Source organism: Monodelphis domestica, chromosome 4 (genome assembly GCF_027887165.1).
Source record: "Monodelphis domestica isolate mMonDom1 chromosome 4, mMonDom1.pri, whole genome shotgun sequence".
NCBI classification, from domain to species: Eukaryota; Metazoa; Chordata; class Mammalia; order Didelphimorphia; family Didelphidae; genus Monodelphis; species Monodelphis domestica.
The window spans coordinates 183,758,133-183,781,220 of NC_077230.1; the positions used below are offsets into that span (position 1 = coordinate 183,758,133).

Genomic DNA, 23,088 nt, shown 5'->3' on the forward strand with positions numbered 1-23,088 from the left:
CTAGATTATTAGTTAGCTTTTTGGTTTGGTTTACAGATAAGGGAGTAGGAGCTGGAAGTGGGTAGACAGGTACAGTTATCTTCAGAGCAGTTTTTTTTTTTTTTAACAGAAGTACCCACACCTTGGTTCTGATTATAGTCCTCCTTTTTACTTCTCCAATAGAACTTTGTACTTCTTCATCTGAATTCAAGGTTTGCCCCAGTCAAATGAGACAGCAAAATCCATTTCCCCCCTCTTCCTCCAGTTTCAATGACCATTCTCCCAGGCTTTAACTTGGGGATTAGGCCTTGATCTGTACCTAAAATACCAAGCAATTCACCCCATTTCTCCCCCATGCCCTCTAATTGGTGTCTTTCCAGGACCCAGCTGACTGGGAACTTGTTGCCATTGGAGCTGTTCTAGTGGAGACTCTTCCCTGTCCCCTCCCCTCTTTTCTCCATCTTTTCTAAAGGAGAGAAATGAAAGAAAGGTGAGGAGGAAACGCCAGCAAGTTTTGACAGCTGCTGAGGAAGACTAATCGGTTTCTAAGGAAACACAGAGGCAGCAGCCATTTTAGTGGCAGATGCCGTATGAAAAATAATGACACTGACAACACATCTCTCTCTCCCCCCGCCTCCCTCGCCTCCCCTCCCACATCCCCCTCAAACCAATGAACCGAGCTGCTGGCCGGGCTGGCGCCAGTGAGAGCCAGGTGGGAGAAGAGCGAGCGAGCTAGGGAGTGAGCCGTCTCCCCTGGCCCCAGCCACCTGTCGCACAGAAGCTGCCACCTACCCCGGGGGGACGGCGGAGCTCCTCACTCCCTGCCTTCTCCAGGCGAGGAGATACACCTGGGACCCGCAGTGCGGTGTGCTCTGCTCTGCAGCCGCCACCTCCCACAGCTGCTCAGCCCCAGTCCGGGGAGTCCAGGGAGGCAGGGCGGGGGTTTCGAAATCAGACCACTGAGCTGCTCCCGCTCCGCCAGCCCCCATCCGGCTATCTCCCCCTCCTCTCCCTGAAGGCCGCAGGAACCAAGCAGAGAGGGAGGAACTGGGTGTGTGGGGGGGGAGTAGGAAGGGAGGGGGATGTAGAGGAACCTACTGCTTGCTGCTCTCTGAGCGAAAGGAAGGAGGTGGTGGTGGTGGTGGTGCAGAGGGTAGAGAGAAAAGCCAGCTGGAGAGGGAAAGGAAAGGAGACACAAGGGAGGTGGCTGCCTGACTCCCTCTGACAGCCCAACATGGTCGCTGCGCACGCTGCCCATTCTTCCTCCTCCGCTGAGTGGATCGCCTGCCTGGATAAAAGGTATCACAAGAACTCTTCCTACCCCACCCCCCCCAACGCCCCGTTTTCCCTAACATCTCCTCCGTCTACCCCTCCCCCTCTCCATCCCGGGCTTCTCTCTCTGCAGCAAGGAACTATTGGTTACATTGCGGCGCTGGGCATCTCTGCATCCCGCGCCTTCCTCGCCAGCACCAGCACCTGCTTCTTTGGAGATGAAGAGCAATCAGAGCCTGCAAAGAACCCAGGAAGAAAGGGGGATGTCGGGGAGGAATTGGGGGGAGTGCAAGGGGAGGGGCCGGGGCCCAGCATCTCCCTAGGGGATGGATGATAGGAGAGATACTCCTTCACCTACCCCGGTGGAGTAATAATACACGTGGTGAAGGAAATTGAAATGTGGGTACCGTTAAACCACTCTAACACCCCCCCAATCCTCTATGTAGCCCCTCTCTGTCCTTCACTAGCTGCCTCTTTGGGGGATTATACTTCTGTTATTGCAGGAAGGCAGTGGAGAAAAACTGATATTTGCCTGGCAGTTTGGGTTATTATGGGGAGGGTGTATTTTTTTTAATAACTTATGGTTTGGGGTAAAAGATAAGGGCAGCATTTTGGTTCTTTTCTTGTTCTGTGAAAGTATTGGGGCCCAGTTGAAAATTTCAAACACCTTGGCATATTTATTCACAGTTCTCTGCTCAAGGTCTGTACCTTAGCTAGGTCATGAGGTGGCCTGACTACTTTGGTTTTTTTTTTTTGTTTGTTTGTTTTGGGGTTTTTTGGCCATCTGGAAAAGACACCCTTCCTTTCCCCAGATAAACAGGAAAACAAGCATATCATTTTAACTTCTAAGTAGAGTTCCATTAAGAAGGATTCTGTGTGTGTATTAGGGATGGGGGTATAATTTTCCCAGGGTATGACAAGATAATTTTGTGTTTGACCAGATTGTAGGTTTAACAGTAAACATTACACAGTATGTAAGACATCATAGTTTATTACCCTGATTAAAAGGTGCTGCATCTGAACTGTGCTCAGAATTAAAATCTGAGTAAGGAATAAACACAGTAAACCATTTCGAATTTTAGAGTTTGAGATGGTGCTAGTGGAGAATATTTCAATGTCATGCTGCTATCTGCATAACATCTCTATTTATAGTTGTGTGAAATATTGCGCTCTGCCATATTGAAACCTTTACAATGATCAGATTTGTAACTAATTAGAAATCTGACTTATACGTTGTTTGCCTCAAAATGATAGAATTCTGTAGAAGATTTAAGCAGTTTAGAGAAAGATGAATGCTGTATTTTTTCATTTTTATTAGATTTAATATAGCTGACAGTTAGGAAAAATCTGACTTTCATTTGCCATGTACTAGCAAGATTTTTGGCAAGAGGTGCCACTATTTATCTCTAAAACGATATGTAGTAATATCAGAGAAGTTGTATACAATATAAATGTTAAGAAAATTTCAGTGACATTTAAATCATACAAATTATTTCCTGGAATTAGGAGCATTTTAAAATGAATAGTCTGTTAATGTGGTGAGTAGTCTAAATTTGTTTATGAAAAATGGTTATAAATATAGAAAACCAGGCTCCTATACTTAATATATCTATAAATTATTTAGTTATGAATGCTTTCTAATGAAATATTTTTTAAAATAATAGACTTTATTTTCCCATTTATTCTAAAGTTTAATATATGATCTCTTTGCATGTTTATCAAGGCTAATAATTCACCGGAAACCTTTTAGCCAGCATTTCTCTATGATAAAATCATATAGAAAAGTAAGCACTTAACTGGTTATATTTCTGAACTGATTCTTTTCATAATGTTTCTTTCCTACTTAAACGGTTTGAAATTTGATTTTTAAAATATAGAGCTATTATTAACCAGTCTGTCATCAGTCATAATGGCTAAAACCCTGCAAGTTAAAGAAACCCTCAGTGTTTAATTACTTAAACAATGTCAAAGAGTTTCTCTTTGGGGTATAGTGAAAAGAGCAATAGACTGTATATAAAGCTGGAGACCAGGGTTCTAGCACCAGTACTGGTAATAACGCAGGATGTGATTTTGGGCAAGTCAGTTCACCACTGTCTGCCTAAGCTTCCTGAGAGGCAGCGTGGTGTAGTGGATAGAGTGCTGGACTCGGAGTCAGGAGAGACCTGGGTTTGAATCCCACCTCTGACACTTCCTAGCTGTGTGACCATGGGCAAGTCACTTAAAATCTCAGCGCCTCAGTTTCCTCATCTGTAAAATGGGGATAATAATACCTGTAGTACTTACCTCCCCGGGAGAATATAATGATGAGGTAAGTACTACAGGTATTATCCCCATTTTAGAGATGAGAAAAACCTTAGAGAGTTGTGGTCATGAGCAAATGAAATAATGTATGGAAAGTGCTTGGCATACCTTGAAGCCATGTATAAACATCACCACCAATTATTATTAGTAGTATCTGTAAAATGGGGATAATAATGCCTGTCCTGTTTTTCCCCCAGGGATGCTGAAGGTTCAAAGGAGCCAATTCACATGAAATTACTTTGTAAAGCCTGATATAATATATAAGCTCAACATATTTGTTTATGATAGAAATGACAACTTTGCATATCTCTCAATATTTTCTAAAACATACTGTGTCTTGGTGTGGGTATATAGTAAGTGATGAATAATACATATGACTACTGATACAGAATCTAGTATCCACAAAGGAGTTTATAGCTGTCTTTCTTGTGCTTGGTTGTAGACACATAACCTGCAGTGTCTCAGTTGATTGGCATGTTTAAATGTCAAGAGAGATCACAGGCTAAACCAGACAACTTAGCTATCCTGGTGTGTCAAGGATGCTGTGATCTTTTCTAGCCAGCTGATGAATTCTTTAAATATTAATGTTTTCATTTTAAAAGACACTTTATATGTAGTTACTTTGCATCTATCTTACCTAAGTAGATGTCAGGGTCTTTTTTAGTGTTGATTTACTTTAAAAAGCTTTTTAGATGTGTCTTAAATAAAGGATGGGCAGGTAAGTGGTACAGTAGATAGAGTGCCATGCCTGGAGTCAGGAAGTCTTATCTTACAGAGTTCAAATACATCTTTAGATGTAATCTGTATGACCCTGGGCAAGTCACTTAATCCAGATGCCTCAGTGTCCCCATCTGTAAAATGAATTGGAGAAGGTAATGGCAAACCACTCGTATCTTTACCAAGAATACTTGATTCATGTGTTTACTAACTCAGTGGTTTGGAGGGCAAACCACAACTCTTTGACTCAATTTCCCCTAGGGAAGTTCTCTTGTTCTTAAGATGCTATGTTTTAGTTGGGAAGATCATGTTTACACATAAATGAAATAACCAAACAAAAACATGATATAGTATTAGGGAAGCCTCAAAGCTCCTCTATTCTTCCATTACTTAGATACCTCAAACACTCTCATTTTCTACTATGACCTTTGCTTGATTCTGACATGACCTGAACTTCATTCTTCCAACCTCAATGTTCCTCTACCTCACCTACAATATTCAGTTAGTCACCAAATCCTACTAATTTAATTTTTTCCCTCACACTTATTTCTCTCCATCCTTGTCCTTACATTCCCATTGCCTCTGATCTAGATCAAGCTCTTAGCACCTCATGACTGACCTGTAGCAATAGTTACTGACTTTTAACCCCAACAGCTCTAATCCTAATCATCAATAAAGACACAGTTTAAACTCTATCACCATTGAAAAACCTTTCCTGACCATTCCAGCCCAAAGTGAACACCTTTTCTTTGAATACTTCTGGCAATTATTGCCTATTGTTATACTGTTATTTTGTATCTTGGGATATATTTTATACATTTAACTCCATTTAATGTTTCTAGTTGAAAACACAATATGTAATTATAAAATTTATCCCTGGAAGGAAGAGGCATTAGGGCATACTGGAGCTAGCTCATACCAGTTTGGGAAAGCTAATTGTTTGGGGCAGCTAGGTAACAGTGGATGAGAGCCAGACCTAGAGACAGGAGATGCTGGGTCCAAATGTAGTCTTAGACTCTTCCTAGCTATATGGCCCTGGCAAATCACCTAACCCCCATTGTCTGGCCCTTACCACTCTTCTGACTTAGAATCTTGGATGCCAAGGAAGGTAAGGTCTTTTTATTTTCTTTTTTAAAGACAGCTAATTGATACATTTTCAGAGTGAAATTGCAGAGGTCAATTTTCATTTCACCTCAGAAATCAGTAAACTCTACAAATCATGACTAGATATATTGTCTAGGTTTAAGAAAGTGGAGGAGAAAATAATAATAATATGAATTAAATTTAAAGTGTGTTATGCATGCATCTTTTCCCGAGAGGCTCAGATACTAAACATTTACTAGCACACTCCTGAATTATTGGCTTTGAAGTCAGAAGACCTGGTTTCAAGTCCTGACTCTACTACTTAATACTAGTGAGATTTAGGACTAGTTGCTTTACTTCACTGAATCCTAGTTAACCCAGGTATAAAAAGAATGAGATGTAATAGATCACTCCTAAGGTTCTTTTGAGTTCTAATATTCCGAAGTCTGAGACAACCTGAAAGTTCATGTAATTGCACTTTCTATCCAATGCACCAACTGTATCCCCATTCTACCTTAAGATAGCATCATATCATCACAGATTTAGAGCTGGGAAGGATGTCGTCTCATTTTATGGATAAAGAACTGATATCCAGAAACATTAGGTGACTTGCCCTAGGTTACATAAATATTAAATGACAAAATATAGATTTGAACTCAATGCTCCAAACCTAGTATTCTTAACATTTTTGGCAGCCTTCTCTTTGAGCATGATCAATGTTTTGGGAAATCTCTACCTTATAATGCTTATAATGGACAGTCTTTTTTAACTTTTACCTTCTGTCTTAGAATCAATGCTGGGTATTGGTTCTAAGGCAGAAGAGTGGTAAGGGCTAGGCAATTTGGGTTAAGTAACTTGCCCAGGGTCACACAGCTAGAAAGTGTCTGAGATCAAATTTGAACCCAGGACCTCCTGTCTCTGGGTATGACTCTCAATCTACTGAGCCATCCAGCTGCCCCCTGGACAGTCTTAATTGTTAGAAAATCATGCCTTATTTTTAGCCAAAATCTGCATCCCTATATCTTCTACCCACTGACTTTAGTTCTCCCTGATGTACACATTCAAACTAAATCTAATCTCTCTTCCAAGTTATAACCCTCCAAATATTTGAAGATAGTTTTCCTATCCTACCTTATCTCCCTGACTTCCCTGACTCCATTTTCTGACATTCCAAGTTCCTTCATCTGTTTCTTATCAGATATAGTTTTAAGTCCCACCACCAGCCTGATTGCCTTTCTACAACTATCCATGCTGTTTTTTTTAAATCAATTTTGAGTCATTTTCAGACATGTCCAACTCACCCCATTTGAGATTTTATTGGCAAAGATACTGGAGAAATCTGTCATTTTCTTCTCCAGCTCATTTTCATATGAGGGACAAATAAGGGTTAAATGATTTGGTCAGGGTCACATAGCTAGTAAGTGTCTGAGATCAGATTTGAACACAGGAAGAGTTTAGGAAGATTCCAAGCTAAGTGCTCTATCTAATGTGACACTTAGCTTTCCTCCATTTTATCAATGTACCCACTTAAAATATGGTGCCCAATATCAAACATGCAGGGCTTCAGGAATAATTAATCAGAAGTTGAGTGTAAAACTATTAAACTATATCTCTCATCCTTATTTGTGCAGTTGATTTGTAAAAATCTAAGTGGATAACTTCATATTTATCTATTAATGTTAAGTTCTTCAAGGGTAAAGACTGTAATTTTTTTTATCATTGATTCATCAGTGCCAAAAACAACACTTTGACATAGTATAGACTTAGTAATTGTTTGATGAATTTAATTAAATCCCTATTAAATTTAACATTTTTAACCTGTTGTAATTTTTTTGGATCCTGATTGCCTCCTATAAAATTATGGGCTATTCCTTTTAACTAGGCTTCAACCACAAATTTTGTAATTATGCTACCTGTGTGTTCCACCAAGTCACTGACAAAGATATAGAAAAGTAGAAGAACAAGCAAACAAATTGGCAGCATCTCATTTCAGATACTTTTAGGTTGTTATTAATAAATACTTTTTGTTTTCAGTTGTTTAGAGACCAAATCTAATTGCTGTCACCTAGTATATATTTCTTCATTTTATTGTTCAAGGTTTCCTGTTTAGCTAAAATGCACACATACTGTTGCATGTTTGTGTCATTTCCCAGATCTATCTATCCCAGATAGTAGTCTGGGAACTCTATTAGACAAAGAAATGAGGTCAGTTTTACAGAACTTGCTCCTGATGAACACAGTGATTATTGCTTCCCTTTTTAGACCTTCATAAGTCATATGCTTTATATTCTATCCCATAATGTCACTCACTAAATTATTAACTTCTTGAGGTCGAGGACATTTCCTTGTGCTTCATTTGATCACCCATAATATCTATCTAGCACATAGTGTTGGGGGTTGAAAGTGGTGATTGCACCATCATGGAGGAAGGAGGCATTTTTCTCAGCTTGTACCTGGTGGGTTAGTCACTCCCCCTTCTGATGATTTCACAGCAGGGAAAACACTGGGCTTCTCTCTATGTGAAAATAAAGTAATACATCTATTTATATCTTTCATATTACTCTTTTTCAGTTTGTACCTAAGTTAGATATTCCATACCCAACCTGTCCAAATTAGAGTGAGATAGAATTGCTTCTGTTGTTTGTTTGTCCTAGTTGCCTAGCAACACCCTTTCTCCCAGTTCTGTGTCCTCTAACAGCAACATAAATCCTGATGTGTTCTGACCTTGTTTATGGGATATTATTGTTGCCTTTTACTTCAAAATCTTTGGCTTGGGGGAGGGAGTCTTTGGACTTGCAAGTTATCATATACAGCACATATATGGAAGACTGAGGCTTACATGGCTTTGGATAGGTCCATTATCATATATATCCTTGGCACTATTTGATAGGGTTCTTCTCCAGGGGAAGGAGACAAAATTCCGGATTATAATAACCAAACAAAAGTTTTTCTCTCTCCATATATATGTATATATATACATATACATATTATGTACACAGTCAATATTTCTGTAGCAATTCTAGGCTTGCAAAATGTTATGTCTCTGTTTCTCAACTGATACTCAAAATAACCTTGTGAAGTAGATGTTACTGTTTAGTTTTGTTTATTATTGTTATGTGGAATTGGATGGCAGATCTTAGAGCAAAGAGGAACTTAAGTCAGCCACAACAATTAGGGGGGCAGCGGTGGCTTAGTGGATTGAGAGCCAAGCCCAGAGATGGGAGGTCCTGGATGCAAATCTGACCTCAGACACTTCCTAGCTGTGTGATCCTGAGCAAGACACTTACCCCCATTGTCTAGACCTTACTGCTTACTTACATAGTATTGATTCTAAGACAAAAAGTAAGTTAAAAAAAACAATTATGATAATTGTGATAAAAACTAGCATTTACATAGCACTTTAAGATTTGCTGAATGAATTGCATACATTATCTCATTTAATCTGGCATGCCTACTCCAACATCCTGATTTTTACAAAATATGAAACTGAAACTCATGAAGGATAAGTGACTTGCCTATGGTCACACAGGTACTAAATATCAGGTTTCAATTTGAATCAAAGTCCTTGGACTACAAAGTTAATCCTCTTTACTATACTGTTTCCATACCACTTCAGGTATGGGTGTGTATGTGCTATCTAATATAAACATTTCTATCTTCAGTATGTAAGATTTCTTAAGCTGTGAAATTACTTTTGCAACAATGTCACACATGTATGACTAGAACTCATGATAACTTAAAAAATCATTACCTGAGCTACAATATAGATCTAATATAAATACATCAATACATTTATAGATTCTTGATCTTACTCAGTTCAATATTCCATTTTTTGGCACAGATTTTAACGTATTCATGTTTTACCCTTTTGCATAATTCTCATCTGTATCTTTTCAGCAATCTATGGGTTCTATCCAAAATGCTAGAAACCTCCTCCAAATCTTTTATTATTTAATAGATACTATTGCAATATTTAGAATGTCAATATGCTATCACTTGCTTTAACTATTTACAAGAATTTGGTAATACCTTTTATATAACTTTATACCATCAATCATCATTGATATTTACTGTAACTTATTTGTGCCCTATTCTATTGTAAGTTTTCTGGTGCCCTTGGGTCACTTGTAATTTTGATTCTTTGGAAATGGTCATATTTTATAATTCTGAACCATGTAGCATCACCAGATATTAGGGTTGAAAGAATGGACTTTTGTGTCAGGGAATGAACTTGAAGTAGATTAGAATTGTTAGGATGATGGGGAGAAAGAGTAACTTTTCAACTTTTAGCTTGCTTCTATATTTTTTTTATCAAAGATTATCATCTTGGAATAGGAAACTTTTCCTGGTCAGTTGTTTTTAATGGTAGATGCATTATATTTTCTTTTTCTTTTCAATTTTTGACTGTTCTAGCATTTCTTTTTGTCTTGTGAAGTCATTGAACTCATTTGCTAAATCATATTTTTTCAGAGTCAACTTCTTGACTAATATTTCCTTCCTTCTGTTCTAAGCTGTTTATTTCCATTTCCAATTTTTCCTTCTGATGTATAATTTAGTTTTTATCCTTTGCTTCATTTGTTTCAGCCGTCCTTGTACTCTTTGTTGTCAAACCATTCCCCTACTCTGAATTTTTGCTTATAGTTATTTGGGTATTATTCTCTTCCAGTGTTACCTTTTGTGTATCTTAACCCATAATATTTCTTCACTTGGTCCTGTGTTTTCATCTGTTTACTCATATTTACAGACTTAAAAAAAAACAAACCCCATACTTTTGTCTTAGAATCAATACTGTGTGTTGGTTCCAAGGCAGAAAAGGGGCAAGGGCTAGGCAATGGGGGGTGGGGTGGGGTTAAATGACTTGCTCCGTGTCACAGCTGGGAACTGTCAGAGGCCACATTTGAAATCAGGACCTCCTATCTCTAGCCTTGTCTATCAGTCCACTGAGCCACCTATCTGCCCCTTCCAGATTCTTAAAAAACAAAATCAGATTTGGTGCTTGGTTCATTCCCCTATAGCACTCTTGATGGGTTAGGTTGGTCTTGTTTGAACCTGTTCTCTCTCTAGCCACTAACTACTACTAATCAAAATTGATTGGCTGTTATTTGCCCCCAATCTTCTATCTCAAACTCTGTCTTGTCTCACGCTTCTTCCTGATGGGGCACTGTGAACCTCATCAGATCTGGCTTCAAGTATAATACCCAGAAAAGAGTTGATTATATCTCTTGTTGGAGACTTATAGACTCTAGCTTTATGTTGGAGATCATCCTGTTCTTAGACCGGCTGTAAAGACCCTCTTCTCCCCATTGGCACTCTGGTTCTGACTTATTCCTGCCTACTGATGTATCTTCCATTGTTTAGGGTGTGTGTGTTTTAAAATATGCACCCTGGGGACTTCATTTCCCAACATTCTTTACTCTTCCTGGGGTTCTCTTGACTTGCATCCCTGTCTTGCACCCTGGCGTGGGTTTGTTTATAAATTTGCTAAAACCCACACTAAGGGGGCTTTTGGCTTTAGCTCAAGCATGGCGGGCTTGTGGGGTCTCTGGTTCTTTGCTCTGCTCACTTGACTGAAAGAACCCTTTTTCTCTCTCCCTTTGTTGTTATTAAATCCTATAAATTTAAATACTCATAGTATTCATTCATTTTTAATCTTACAGATGTATCCTATTTTCTTTCACAATGACCTCCTGATTCTTTCCCCTACTTCTATTTTTAAAAGTAAATTTAAAAGTAGGTGAGAGGAGAATCAATCCTATCTTCACATAATCCTAACTATAGCACAACTTCAAATCTCTTATGATTGGAGAGCATGAGAGGTTGCAATCCACTCCTGTTCAGAGAGCTGATGGGATCTTAGACCATTTCTGGGAACTTCCATGGCATCTCTGGCGTAGTTCCTCTCCAAGACTCTGTTTTTCAACATATTTAGCAGAGTTCACACTGACTTTCCCTCATTACCCTTCTATCAGCCTTGGCTGTTGTCTAGCTATCTTCTTGTGCAGTTTTTATGGAGGAGATTTACATGGAGGAGATTTCTTTCTATTTTTCTTCAGTTTCCCAATCTAATTTCATGCTTAAAGAAAATTGCTATGCTAAGCCAGACCTACAGGTATCATTACTGTACTTTACAAATGAGGAAACTGAAACTCAAAGGGTAAATGATTTGCCAATTATTACCTATTAAGTGCTAAATTCAAATTTGAATTCAGGTCTTCATGACTTTACATGTAGTGCTTTGTCCATTACATACATAACTCTGCCCCTCTAAAATGCTTGCACATTAGTGACAACTTACTTTTTCCTTCATCTCTAATTGTGTACAAATAATATCCCCTTTCATGAAATTTAGGGTACCTAAGGAAGCAACACCAGATTTAAAACTTTTACAAAGCTGTGAATTAGAATGTTGGATCAATGGAATAGATTAGGTACACATTAAACAGTAATAAATGGTCATAGCTATCTAGTGTTTGATAAATCCAAGATCCAAGCTTTTGGGGAAAGAACTCAATGTTTCACAGAAATTACTGGGGAAACTGGAGAGCAATTTGGCAGGAACTACCTATAGACCTATAGACCAACTTTTCCCACTGTATACCAAAACAAGAATAAAGTGGGTACATAATTTAGACTTAAAGGATATCATCAATAAATTAGGAGAGCATGGAAGCATACTAATCAGATCTTTAGATACAGGAAGAGTTTGTGACCAAACAAGAGGTAGGGTCTCAGGAAGTAAAATGGATACTTTTGATAATGGTAAGTTAAGAAGCTTTTGCACAAACAAAATGATTGTAGCCAAAATTAGAAAGAAAATTAGAAACTGGGAAAATATTTTTGCAGCAAGTTTCTTTGATAAAAGTCACTTCTAAGAAAATGGGAAACTGAGCTAAATAAAAGATATTCTTCAATTGATAAAAGGACAAAGGATGTGAACAGGTACTTTTCAGAAGAAATCAAAGCTATCAATAGCTTTTCCCAATCTGCCCTAAGTCACTATCAATTAGAGAAATGAAAATTAAAACATTTCTGAGGTACTCCCTTACACCTATCAGATTGGCTAACATGAGAGTAAAGAAAAATGATAAATGTTGGAGGGGATGTGGAAAAATTGGAACATTAATACACTGTTGCAACCATTCTGGAGAGTAATTGGAACCATGTTTAAAGGGTCATAACACTATGTATACCTTTTGATCCACAAACCACTTCTGGGTCTGTATCCTAAAGAGATAAAAGAAAAGGGGAATGGACTCATTTATAAATATATATATATATATATATATATATATATATATATAGTAGCTCTTTTTGTGGTGTCAAAGAATTGGAAATGGAAGTGACACACAGCCATTGGGGAATGACTGAATAAGATATAGCATATGATGGTGATGGAATATTATTGTGCTGTGAGAGATGACAAGAAGAATGGTTTCAGAAAAACTTGGGAAGATTTATATGAACTCATGTAAAATAAAGTGAGTAGAACCAGAATATTATACAGTATCCAGAAAATTATAAGGATGATCAACTGTGAAGGACTTAGCAATTCAGATTAAGATAATGAATGATCCAAGACAATTATAAAGGAACTATGACGAAAAAAATGTCATAACTTCCACAGAAAGAACTAATAAACTCTCAGCACCTTTTGAACTATTTGAAAAAAAAAAAACCTCTTCTTTTTCCTTTTTTAGTCTGTTTTCTTTTGTAATATGACTAATATGTAACTATGTTTTGTGTGACTTTACCTGTATATCATCAATACCAAAATGGTTGAGGGGGAAAGAGAATTTGGAATTCAAAATTTTACAAAATGGAAGTTAAAATTATTTTACATGTAATTGGGAAATATTTAACAACATCAAAAATATTAAAAACAATTAAAACCAAAAAAAAATAACATACCTAGAAAGCAAGATGAAAATAGCATGTTGGCTACAGTGCCATCAGTGTGATCTTTTGAGATTACAACCCCTGAGACTTGGGAAGGATGCTGCTGCTCCTATAAGTTAACTTGAAGGCTTTATTTTGAGAAAATACTGTTACTTCCTACTTGCTCTCAATTTATGTAGAAGAACATTGCTTTCTGCCTCTCTCTATCTGTATTTCTCTCCTCTCTCTTTCTCTTATTTCTCTCTCTCTCACTCTTTCCTTCTCTCCCATATCCCCTCCTTTCTCTCTTCTCCTTTTCCCTTCTCTTTCTCCCTTCCACTCACAGCCCTGACTCCATTCCTGATCTTCTTGGAAGCTTTGTGCTTCTCTGTTTCTGACCTTGGCCAGTTTACCCTTTTCTAGACATCTTGGGGCCTGCCATCTAAGTGCCAGGCTTATGACTGGCTTTAACCCTGCTGCAGTTCAGAACCTCTGAATGCAAGGGAGTGACTAGCATTAGCATCTTTAGCAGAAGGGATTATAGGTGTGCATGCACCACCACACCTGGCTAAATCTTGACCTCTAAAGGAATCACACCAATGGAAATAAGCAAAAGCCCTTTGCATATTCAGGTTATCACTTTTGTATGTATTTATCTCACAAAATAAAAATAAATGAAAATCATTTCAATGTTTATAATACTTTTCTAGAAAAATGGTAGGTGGCCATTGAATTTGAAGAATACATTAAGGGATTGGAATAGCTAAGTGGCTCAGTAAATGGAGAGCCAGGCCTAGAGACAGGAGGCTCTGAGTTCAAATTTGACCTCAGACACTTCCTAGCTGTGTGATCCTGGGCAAATCTCTTAACTTCATTTTCCTAGACCTTACCTCTTTTCTGTCTTAGAACCAATGCATAGTATTGATTCTTAGACAGAAGGTAAAGGTTTTTTTTTTTTTAACAAGTGCATTAAGAGGAAGGCAAATTTTCTATTCTATAAGTCAATTTCTATTATGAAGGTATTTTATGTTACCAATTACATGTATTAAATTTCTACATAAGTTTTCTGAAGTAATATGATCCAAATTGCATCTTTCTGTCCCTTTCATTCCCCCTCACGGAGCTGGCAAGTAATTCCATCTGGGTTGTACATATCTTTAAATCAGTTTCTAAAAATGCATTTGTATACATTTGTATAGTTTTCACTGGCTTTTGAATTTCTTATATTTCTGGTGGACATATATGTATTGGATTCTCATCCTGAACCCAAAGAATTTTTGTTTTAGCCAATTTTTTGACAGTGATGAATTTTTTGTAAAGTGTTTACTGTACAATTCTGAGAAAAATGTTCTACTTAAACAAAAAACCTGGCTCCTCCGATATACCCAGAAGAATTAGCTTCCTTGACATTTTGAGCATTTATTTGCTGGCATTGATGGCTTGAAACAGTAACTTATTCTATATTTTAAGAAACGTTCCTGTGCTAAATTCATCATTTTAATAAAATTATGAATGATGTTTGTAAATATTGCTTGTTTTGATACCTAAGATGACAACTGACTTGAGATCATGGATGGCATCTTTTTTGTTGTTGTCCGGGTTAGTGTTATGACAAAATAGTGATGGCAATCTAGCTAAGGAAACCAATAGCTGCTCCATTGTGTTTTGTTGCAATTTGGAAAGTAGCTTAGACAAGAGTAACCTCCCAACCCTGCACCTCCCCAAAGTCTCGAGGTGGGCACATCGTTGCATGATTCCCCTGAGATGCTGACTTCTTGGGATGGTTGGCTAGGAGAGCTATGTTGTTATTGGTTTTCCTATTCCCTGTATGCAATGTGTGCTATTAGTGGACAAGGAGCCAATCTTTTGGTATTAGTCAAATCTTTGATAATAGAGCCTTCCTTTCATTGATGCTATTAGATGAGACATGATACAAACCTGTCCCACCAACTTTAAGGAGTCCCAATTATAATACTGTGCAGACATTTGATAAATGTTTTGTGAAGGCTTTCTAAAGATAATTTATTAAAAAGGACTTTAGGTCTTATATTTAGCAGCTCAACATAAATTATTATTCAGAGCAGCAGTTACTGTTAAATTGTCCAAATCATTCCTACCTCTCCCCTATCCCAATGGAACCTTGCTTGATAATACTGTTTTCTATAGAAAATATAATTCAGTGCATCAAGATTTCATTACAAGAATGCCAACAGAATATTTTTATAAGATAGTCATACCTATCAGAAAGGCCTTCAAGGACATTTATGTACTCTAATGTAAAAATTAGGATAAAATAAGCTTTTATTCTTTCTCGTTTTTAGAAGCTTTCACATTGACATTATAGCTTGTCACTTTGTGATTACTCTCTTATCATTCTCACAATTGAATTTCATATTATCTGGTTTGCTTTCATTCTTACTGCTTTCAACAGCTTCATTTTTAATGACTGTAGAGTTGTGCTCTGCCAAACTTCTTTGTTCATGAACCCTTTTGGGTTTGATCTGTATTGATAAAAGTCACAAATGCTGATCTTATGAAACCATTCAGAGATTAGCAGAGATGATCAAGGCAAAATATAGAGCAAAATATGGGAAATCAGATCTACTTTCCCAACCATAACCTATAATTACTTCAGTATTTAATATTTGAGAGGGGAAATATTATTAGACTCAAGAATTTCTCAAAGAATCTCTAATCTCATTGTATGTAATATCAAGATTATTTTCCAGGATGAGGGTACAATGAGAACGAGAGAGAGATGGAAAGGAGAAAAGAGAGAATAGGAGAAAAGAAAAAATGAAAAGAGAAGGAAAGAGAGGAAAGGACAGTAGAGAAGATGACACCAGAGAAGATCTTTTAAGTGGCAGAGCAGTAAAAATGTGCAGGGCACAGTAGTCTTGGATAACTTTCCCCATATGTCCACATGATTATATTTCCCTTCCTGGGGAAGTTCTATATGTATGTAAGAGTGTGCTACAAACTACTCCTAGGTCTCAGACTCAACCATCATTAAAGAGTTTCATTGTAATGAAAACCTGTCATAAAGATCTTCCTTGAGTACTTCATCTGCTTCATTCTCTATCCTGAATCTAGGTCAGGCTGCCTATAACTAAATTAACATGGGATTTGTGGTTTCTCACAAGAATTTTGATGAAAAGTTGCCTCCTTTTGCATAATTATACAAATTGTTTGACTATTTTAATGGATTAAATTAAGCTCAGCTAACTTTTAGAATGTATTAATTCTGTGAAAGCCACTGTACTTTTCCATAGTAGAAAATAGAAAATAATGTAGTCTATGTTTTCAAGTAGACTTCGAAGAAATGAGGACATAAACCCATTATTACACATAATACAAAATATAGCATGATAAGGGTAAAGGAAAGATCGCTTTCAATTGGGGAAATCCTGAAAGGTTTCTTGATGAATGCAGATCTTGCTTTAGAGATTAATAGTTGGAATAAATTACAACAAAAAAGAGGTGAGGAAGGAAGGAGTATATTTCAGGCATAGGGGACAGTGTGTAAAAATATGGAGGAAGGGACAGGATGAGATCAGGGAATTCTCATATTCATATAAATCATAAGATTTATACTCAAAATGTTAATGTTGGAACTCCACTGTTACATAACAATATTTTTTGTCCTTGAAAATGTAGTTATGCCAGACCTGTTTTTACTTTTCAGTAGGGTGCTTGACACACTGTAAGAATTTAATAAATGTTTGTTGATTGATATGTGAGTATTTTTGCTTAAATTAGTAACTAGATCTTGATTTTAATTCTAAGGAAAATCTTACAAAGAAAACAATGAGAACTGATTGTAAGTAAAATACTTTTATTGTTCTGTCACAATAATTTTCTTTTTAAAAAGCCTGTACTTTCTGTCTTAGAATTGATTATTGATTCTATGGTAGAAGGACAGTAAGGGGTAGGCAACTGGAATTAAAATACTTGTTCAGGATCATATAGCTAGGAAATGTCTGAGGCCAGGTTTGAAGCCAAGTCTTCTTGACTCCAGGTCTTGTGTTATATCCACTGTGCTACCCAACTCCACCGCACAGTCATTTTCTTAGCAAATCTGATTATATTAAAAGAAAACCCCATCTATGAAAGGGTATCTATGTGGAGTTAATAATGACATTAAGGAAGAACTAATACATTTTGCCAACTGCACCCTGAGGACCTTGGGACTTTTCTATCTGACTTGCTTTTAATCTGTCCACATATGTTGTCTTTCCCTTCAGAATGGGAGCTCGAGAATAGAGGCTGTATTTTCTATTTGTATCTTCACCAATTTGCACATAGTAAATACTTAATAAATGTCATATTCATTTGCTCATATTATATTTTTAAGTGTTTCATAGTACCTCATGCAATTTTATATTATTAAAGACTACTTATATAAATACACTTGATATCCATTGTTTTTATATTGCCTTAATTTCCTCCTGTATTTCCCCCATTATGCCATCCCAGAGATCATACCTTCTGTTAATGAACTTTGGTGCATGCCCAGATCACCATCATCACAGATGGAGGCACTTATGTGGGAAATAATAGTGGCTTGCTTTTGTGAGAAGACATCTATCTGCATTGGCCTCTTACATGAGTAAAAATAGCCTCTTCCCTTGGCTTCCCAGACAGAACGTTCTGTATCTTTAAAATGACCACATTGGTACATCTTCTCTCTCTCTTCTAGTAGTGCCCAAAGGTGAAGAATCTGTTCAACCATGGAATAGTAATGTACAGTAATGGAGAAAAGTCCTTGGAGCTCCATCTCCTACCTTTAGATTCTATGAGCCCAAGAAATGAGCATGAGATTTTGTTCCTGTTTTTGATTTTCCTTTTTAGTTATAAGTGCAGAGATTAGTGTGCTGAGATGTGGTAGCTCAAGCCCTGGTCAACAAGGGGGTCAAGAATCCTGGCTGGCTATTTGTCTTGAGCCTGAGTAGGAAGCCATGAGAAGATAATGTTTTCAGATGGAAGTGGAAAAGGACTCAGAAATTGATAGGACTAATGCTGTATAACCACTGACTTAAATGCTTAATCCTTTATCCTTGCCAGTGACTGAGGTACTAACTATAAGGGGAATTATGCCCACATGTGTTGTGGACAAATGTTTGTATGTTTTTTTCTTGCTATACTTTTGTAGTAAACATTCCTTTATAAAAGAGAGTCTATTTAGTGGCTAAATGGACCTGAGGTACTTGGACCTCTAACATTGGGAAAACATAATCAGTAAATACTGGAGAATGCTCAGATGGGGTGAAATGTAATGAATTTGGCCTTCAGATAGTGGAATGCCAGAGAGTTGTTGTGACAATTAAAAAACAGAATTTTTTAAAAGAAAAAAAAAGCAGGAAATAGGAAAATATCAGCAAATCAACCAATCCATCAAAATCAAACCAAAACAAAGCCCCAAACCTGATTCTTCCTCCCCAACCCTCTGTTTCTCTGTGTTTCTGTCTCTGTCTAGTTTTATACTCATAGATGACCCCAATCCCCACCATCATATACCTCTTCAAAGGAATAGGAAGGAATGTCATATCTCTATGGAGCTAACCTTGTCCTTTATTTTGAAATTTTCATTTTTTATTTTTGTTATGCTTTCTTTCATTATTATAGTCTTTGTATTTTTTTCTTGGCTTTATGTCACTCCTCATTAATTCATCTTAGTCTTTCTATACTTCTCTGTATTGGCCATTTTCACCCCTTCTTACACCATAATATTATTCTATTACATTCATATACCACAGTTTGTTTAATCATTAATCAATTAATTGACCATCTACTTTGTTTCCAATTCTTTGCAACTGTAAGAAAGGTTGCTATACATATTTTGGAGTATGTAGAACCCTTTTTTTTAAATCAATGATCTCACTTGGGTCTGTGTCTAGCAGTGGAATCTCTGGGTCAAAGAATATGAACATTGTAGCCAATTTACTTACATAATTCCAATTTGCTTCACAGAATTTTGCTAATTTGTCATTCCACCAACAATGCATTAATGTTCCCATGTTTCCATAAACCCTCCTTGACTAGCCCCATCTTTTTTCGTTTTTGCTCAGTTGTTGCCTGTGAGGTAAAACATAAGGGTTCTTTTGGTTTGTCTTTTTTTGTTTTGTTATTAGTGCCCTTCTAGGGCAGCTCTCCAGCCTCTGACCCTCACCTGACACCCAGCTTTCACTTGTGGCTCCCAGTAGCTGCTAGCATGCGGCAGAGGTCACACCCCGGGCAACGGCTTCAACAGGCCGGCTAAACCTTGTGAGTGTAGCCAGGGGGTTGTAGACCCCTGGTGAACCAGGGCTTTGCTCACCCAGCATGTGAAGACTGCTTCGGCAGAACAGGCAGAAGAAACCAATAAGAAGATTCAATGGCTGAGATGGCGATGCAGCAAAGCACTGTGGAGTGCTTAGGGTTTGTTGGAGCACAAAAGACAACATGGCCATCCAATGCAGCTGAGGAAGTCTCCAGGTGTAATGACTTTTCATGCCACTGGATCCAGGCTTCCAACACTGAGAGAGTGGGACTGTCTCTGTGCATTGGCTTTTCCACTTAAATCTCCTTCATACACAAGTGTTTTTGTGCACACTCATCTATCCTAACCCCGATGAAAGCGCACAAAGACAATCATCATTCTCGGTTACCGAGAGACTACTATTATACTATTAGTGATTTGGAGCATTTTTTTTATATGGCTATTAATAGGCTAGAATTCTTTTGAGAAATATTTATCTATATCCTTTGACCATTTGCCTAATAGAGGATGGCTTTTGAAGATCTCATGTCTAGGATAAATGGAGAAATGTATGAGGATGTCTAAATAAAAGAAATAAATAGATTTCTTTTTCTTCACTCCCAGGAAGTTCCTTGGTTATATTAGACATTTAATTGAACTTTGAAAAACAGCAAAATACCACTGTTAGCTAATCAGTGCATCCTTAGTAGGAAAGGAAATTAGATTTAAAAGAATACTGTGAAGTACTTTAGACTCTTGCCTTAGTAAAAGATTTAAAAAGGGATTAATTAATATTTAAGGTAAGGCTACATTAGACAAGCACCAATGAATAACACTTTGCTCCTGGAAGCATTCTAAAAGGGAATTTACAGAGGTAAATAAGTTTACACATTAAAGAGAGCATTGCTTGGCCTCACTAAATTTAAAATCTAAAGGTTGGACAAAACTGGTTGGGATTATAATTGCTCAGTAGATAGTAGAGCTGAGATAAATTCTGGATTGGGCATTAGAAGCATCATAAATTCTTATGCATTAAGCATAAATATACTTAATTTCTTTGTGACTTTGGCTATGTCCCTCATTTTTTCTGGATTTCTTATATATAGACAGAGGAGTTGGGAGTAGATGACATCTAAGGTCCTTTCCAGTTTAAATATATAATCTATAAACGTTTTCTATGTGATATGCTATGTGTTTGAATCTTAAAATACTGAAAAAAATTTGTGAATGGTCTGAAGGACAATGAAGAGATATGTAGAAAACATGAAGAAGTCTAAGGGATAGTGCCAAGGAAATTTATGATTGCATCTGATCCTATGAGGAGAATAAAGCATAATTTATGGACAGTCAATTTATCACAAAATATTAGACTGTGAGTAGGAGATCCCATCCTTCTTCATTGCTACCTCTCCTGGGTTTTCAGTGACTCTTCCCATATTCCCTATGAAAGGAAATATATTCTAGAATCTACAGAGTATATATATTGAAGAATTAAAATAAGAGATTAGTTTTCATGAAGAAAACTTTATTAGGTACATATATTTAGTTTTCATGGAGAGGACTTTATTAGATACATAAATTTTTAGAAACATTAAGTCATTAAATATTTATTAGAATAATTTCGGGACTTCCGGTAATCATGGCTGTAATCTAGACGCCACACGATTCCTCTCCCTGGCACCGAATGAAATAGACTACATCAAAGGAGCATAAAAATCACCTTTGGAGGAACAGAAGGATGCCCCAGTACTCCCCGGTACCCCACAGAGGCGAAGGTACTTGGGGTTTGAACATTTCCACACTATAATAAGGAGGAAAAGCTTGCACAAAAGCGTGAACTGAGCTGCCCTTCCCCCCCACCTCCCCCACCAAACCAGAGTGAGCTACTGTAGAGCTCACTGGGACAGCGAGTGAGTGGGGAACGCCTCTGTCTGAGGGGGCACTCCAGGGTCCTTGGGATCTGGGGACTGCCAGGAAATAATGTATCAGGGTGGTTTCACGGGAGAATCCTGCGCTGAGCACAGGGGGTCCTGTACTCAGGGCGGTTGCAGTGAGCATCTGGGCAGAGCTAAACACCAGGGGCAGACCATACCCTGATTATCTGGGTGGAGCTGAACACCTGGGCAGTGTGGCTGTGATCAGGGGCCCCAAGCTCTAAGGAACCTCAGAGACTGGGAAGAACTAGTCAGAGGCAATCTAAATTCACAGAAAACCCGCCCATATCACCCAGACCCCAGACCAAAAAGGAAAGGGGAATAAAACCACCAAAGGGATGGCTCACATGGCCCAAAATCAAGCCTCCAGGAAGAAAGGGAAAAAGGTGAGTATTGAAAACTTTTATGGTGGAAGTACCCAAGGAAAAGAAGAGAATGAGGATGAAATCCAAAAAAAAAATCAGAACATGCTTCCCAAAATGGAAACTATCAACAAGCTCTGGAAGATCTCAAACTGGAACTTACCCAAAAGATGGAAACCTGGAAAGAAAAATGGGAGAAAGAGATCAGCAGTCTGACAGATAAGACTGCTCAATTGGAAAAAGAGCTGGAAGCATCCAATAGAAGGGATGACAAAGCTGAAAAGCAAAACCAATCCCTAACGACCAGAATTAAGCAACTCGAAGAAAATGAGATCATAAAACAGCAAGAAGCAATAAAGCAAAGCCAAAAAATTAATAAATTAGAAGAAAACATAAAATATCTCACTGAAAAGCTCACAGACTTGGAAAACAGAGGAAGAAGAGACAACCTCCGAATTGTTGGTCTCCCAGAAAAACCAGAGATAAACAATAAACTTGATGTTATTCTACAGGAGATTATAAAAGAAAATTGCCCCCACGTTCTGGAGCAAGGGGGCAAAACAGAAATGGAAAGGATTCATAGATCACCCTCTATACTAAATCCCCAAAAGACAACCCCTAGGAATGTAATTGCCAAATTCAAGAGCTTCCAAGAAAAGGAGAAAATCCTACAAGAAGCCAAGAAGAGGAGCTTCAGATATAGGGGGGCTCCCATAAGGATCACACATGAATTAGCAGCTAACACACTGAGACCGCAAAGCATGGAACAAGATATTTAGAAAGGCAAGAGAGCTGGGTCTCCAACCAAGAATCAACTACCCAGCAAAACTGACTATATACTTCCAGGGGAAAGTATGGGCATTCAACAAAATAGAAGATTTCCAAGCATTTGCTAAGAAAAGACCAGAACTTAGTGGAAAATTTGATATCCAAGCACAGAAAACAAGAGAAACATGAAAAGGTAAATATGAAAGAAAGGGAAAAGGAGATAAATCTTATCTTTTTCTTTAAGTCAAACTCTCTTCTATAAGGACTACATTTACATCAAATTATATATATTAATATGTGGGGAAAATGTTTTGTGTAACTCTCAAAAATTGTATGCATCATAAGAGTAGTTAGAAAAAACATGCATAGAGAAAGATTGGGGCATTAAGAAGATTTGGGGAAAGTTGGGGAAAAGAAAGGAAAAGGGAGGGGGAGAACCGTCGATAACACTAAGATTTACTTCAAGAAATAGGGGGGGACTTAATAGAATAATCTTTCCCATATAAAGATACACATGGGAAGGGGACGGAAAGAACTCTCATATGAGAAGGAGAGGAAG

General features: G+C 37.6%; 1 protein-coding gene and 2 non-coding genes across 6 annotated transcripts in view; 2 read left to right on the forward strand and 1 right to left on the reverse strand.

The window, feature by feature from the left end:
- Positions 1-443: 443 nt before the first annotated feature.
- RAPGEF4 (Rap guanine nucleotide exchange factor 4) overlaps positions 444-23,088 on the forward strand; it is a 407,942-nt gene continuing 385,297 nt past the window's right edge. For 2 of the 4 annotated variants that reach the window (XM_056794003.1, XM_056794004.1), the window contains exon 1: positions 649-1,278. In XM_056794003.1, coding sequence (XP_056649981.1) covers positions 1,214-1,278 — 65 coding nt within the window. In that variant the 5' untranslated portion in view covers positions 649-1,213. Of the gene's footprint in view, positions 1,279-23,088 lie in introns of all 4 variants that reach the window. The other 2 variants (XM_007494386.2, XM_007494385.2) reach the window with 2 other exon arrangements.
- MIR885 (microRNA mir-885) lies at positions 3,318-3,404 on the forward strand. The gene has a single exon (NR_034999.1). It is a non-coding gene; the product is annotated as a microRNA mir-885 (primary transcript).
- MIR12347 (microRNA mir-12347) lies at positions 3,517-3,577 on the reverse strand. The gene has a single exon (NR_162902.1). It is a non-coding gene; the product is annotated as a microRNA mir-12347 (primary transcript).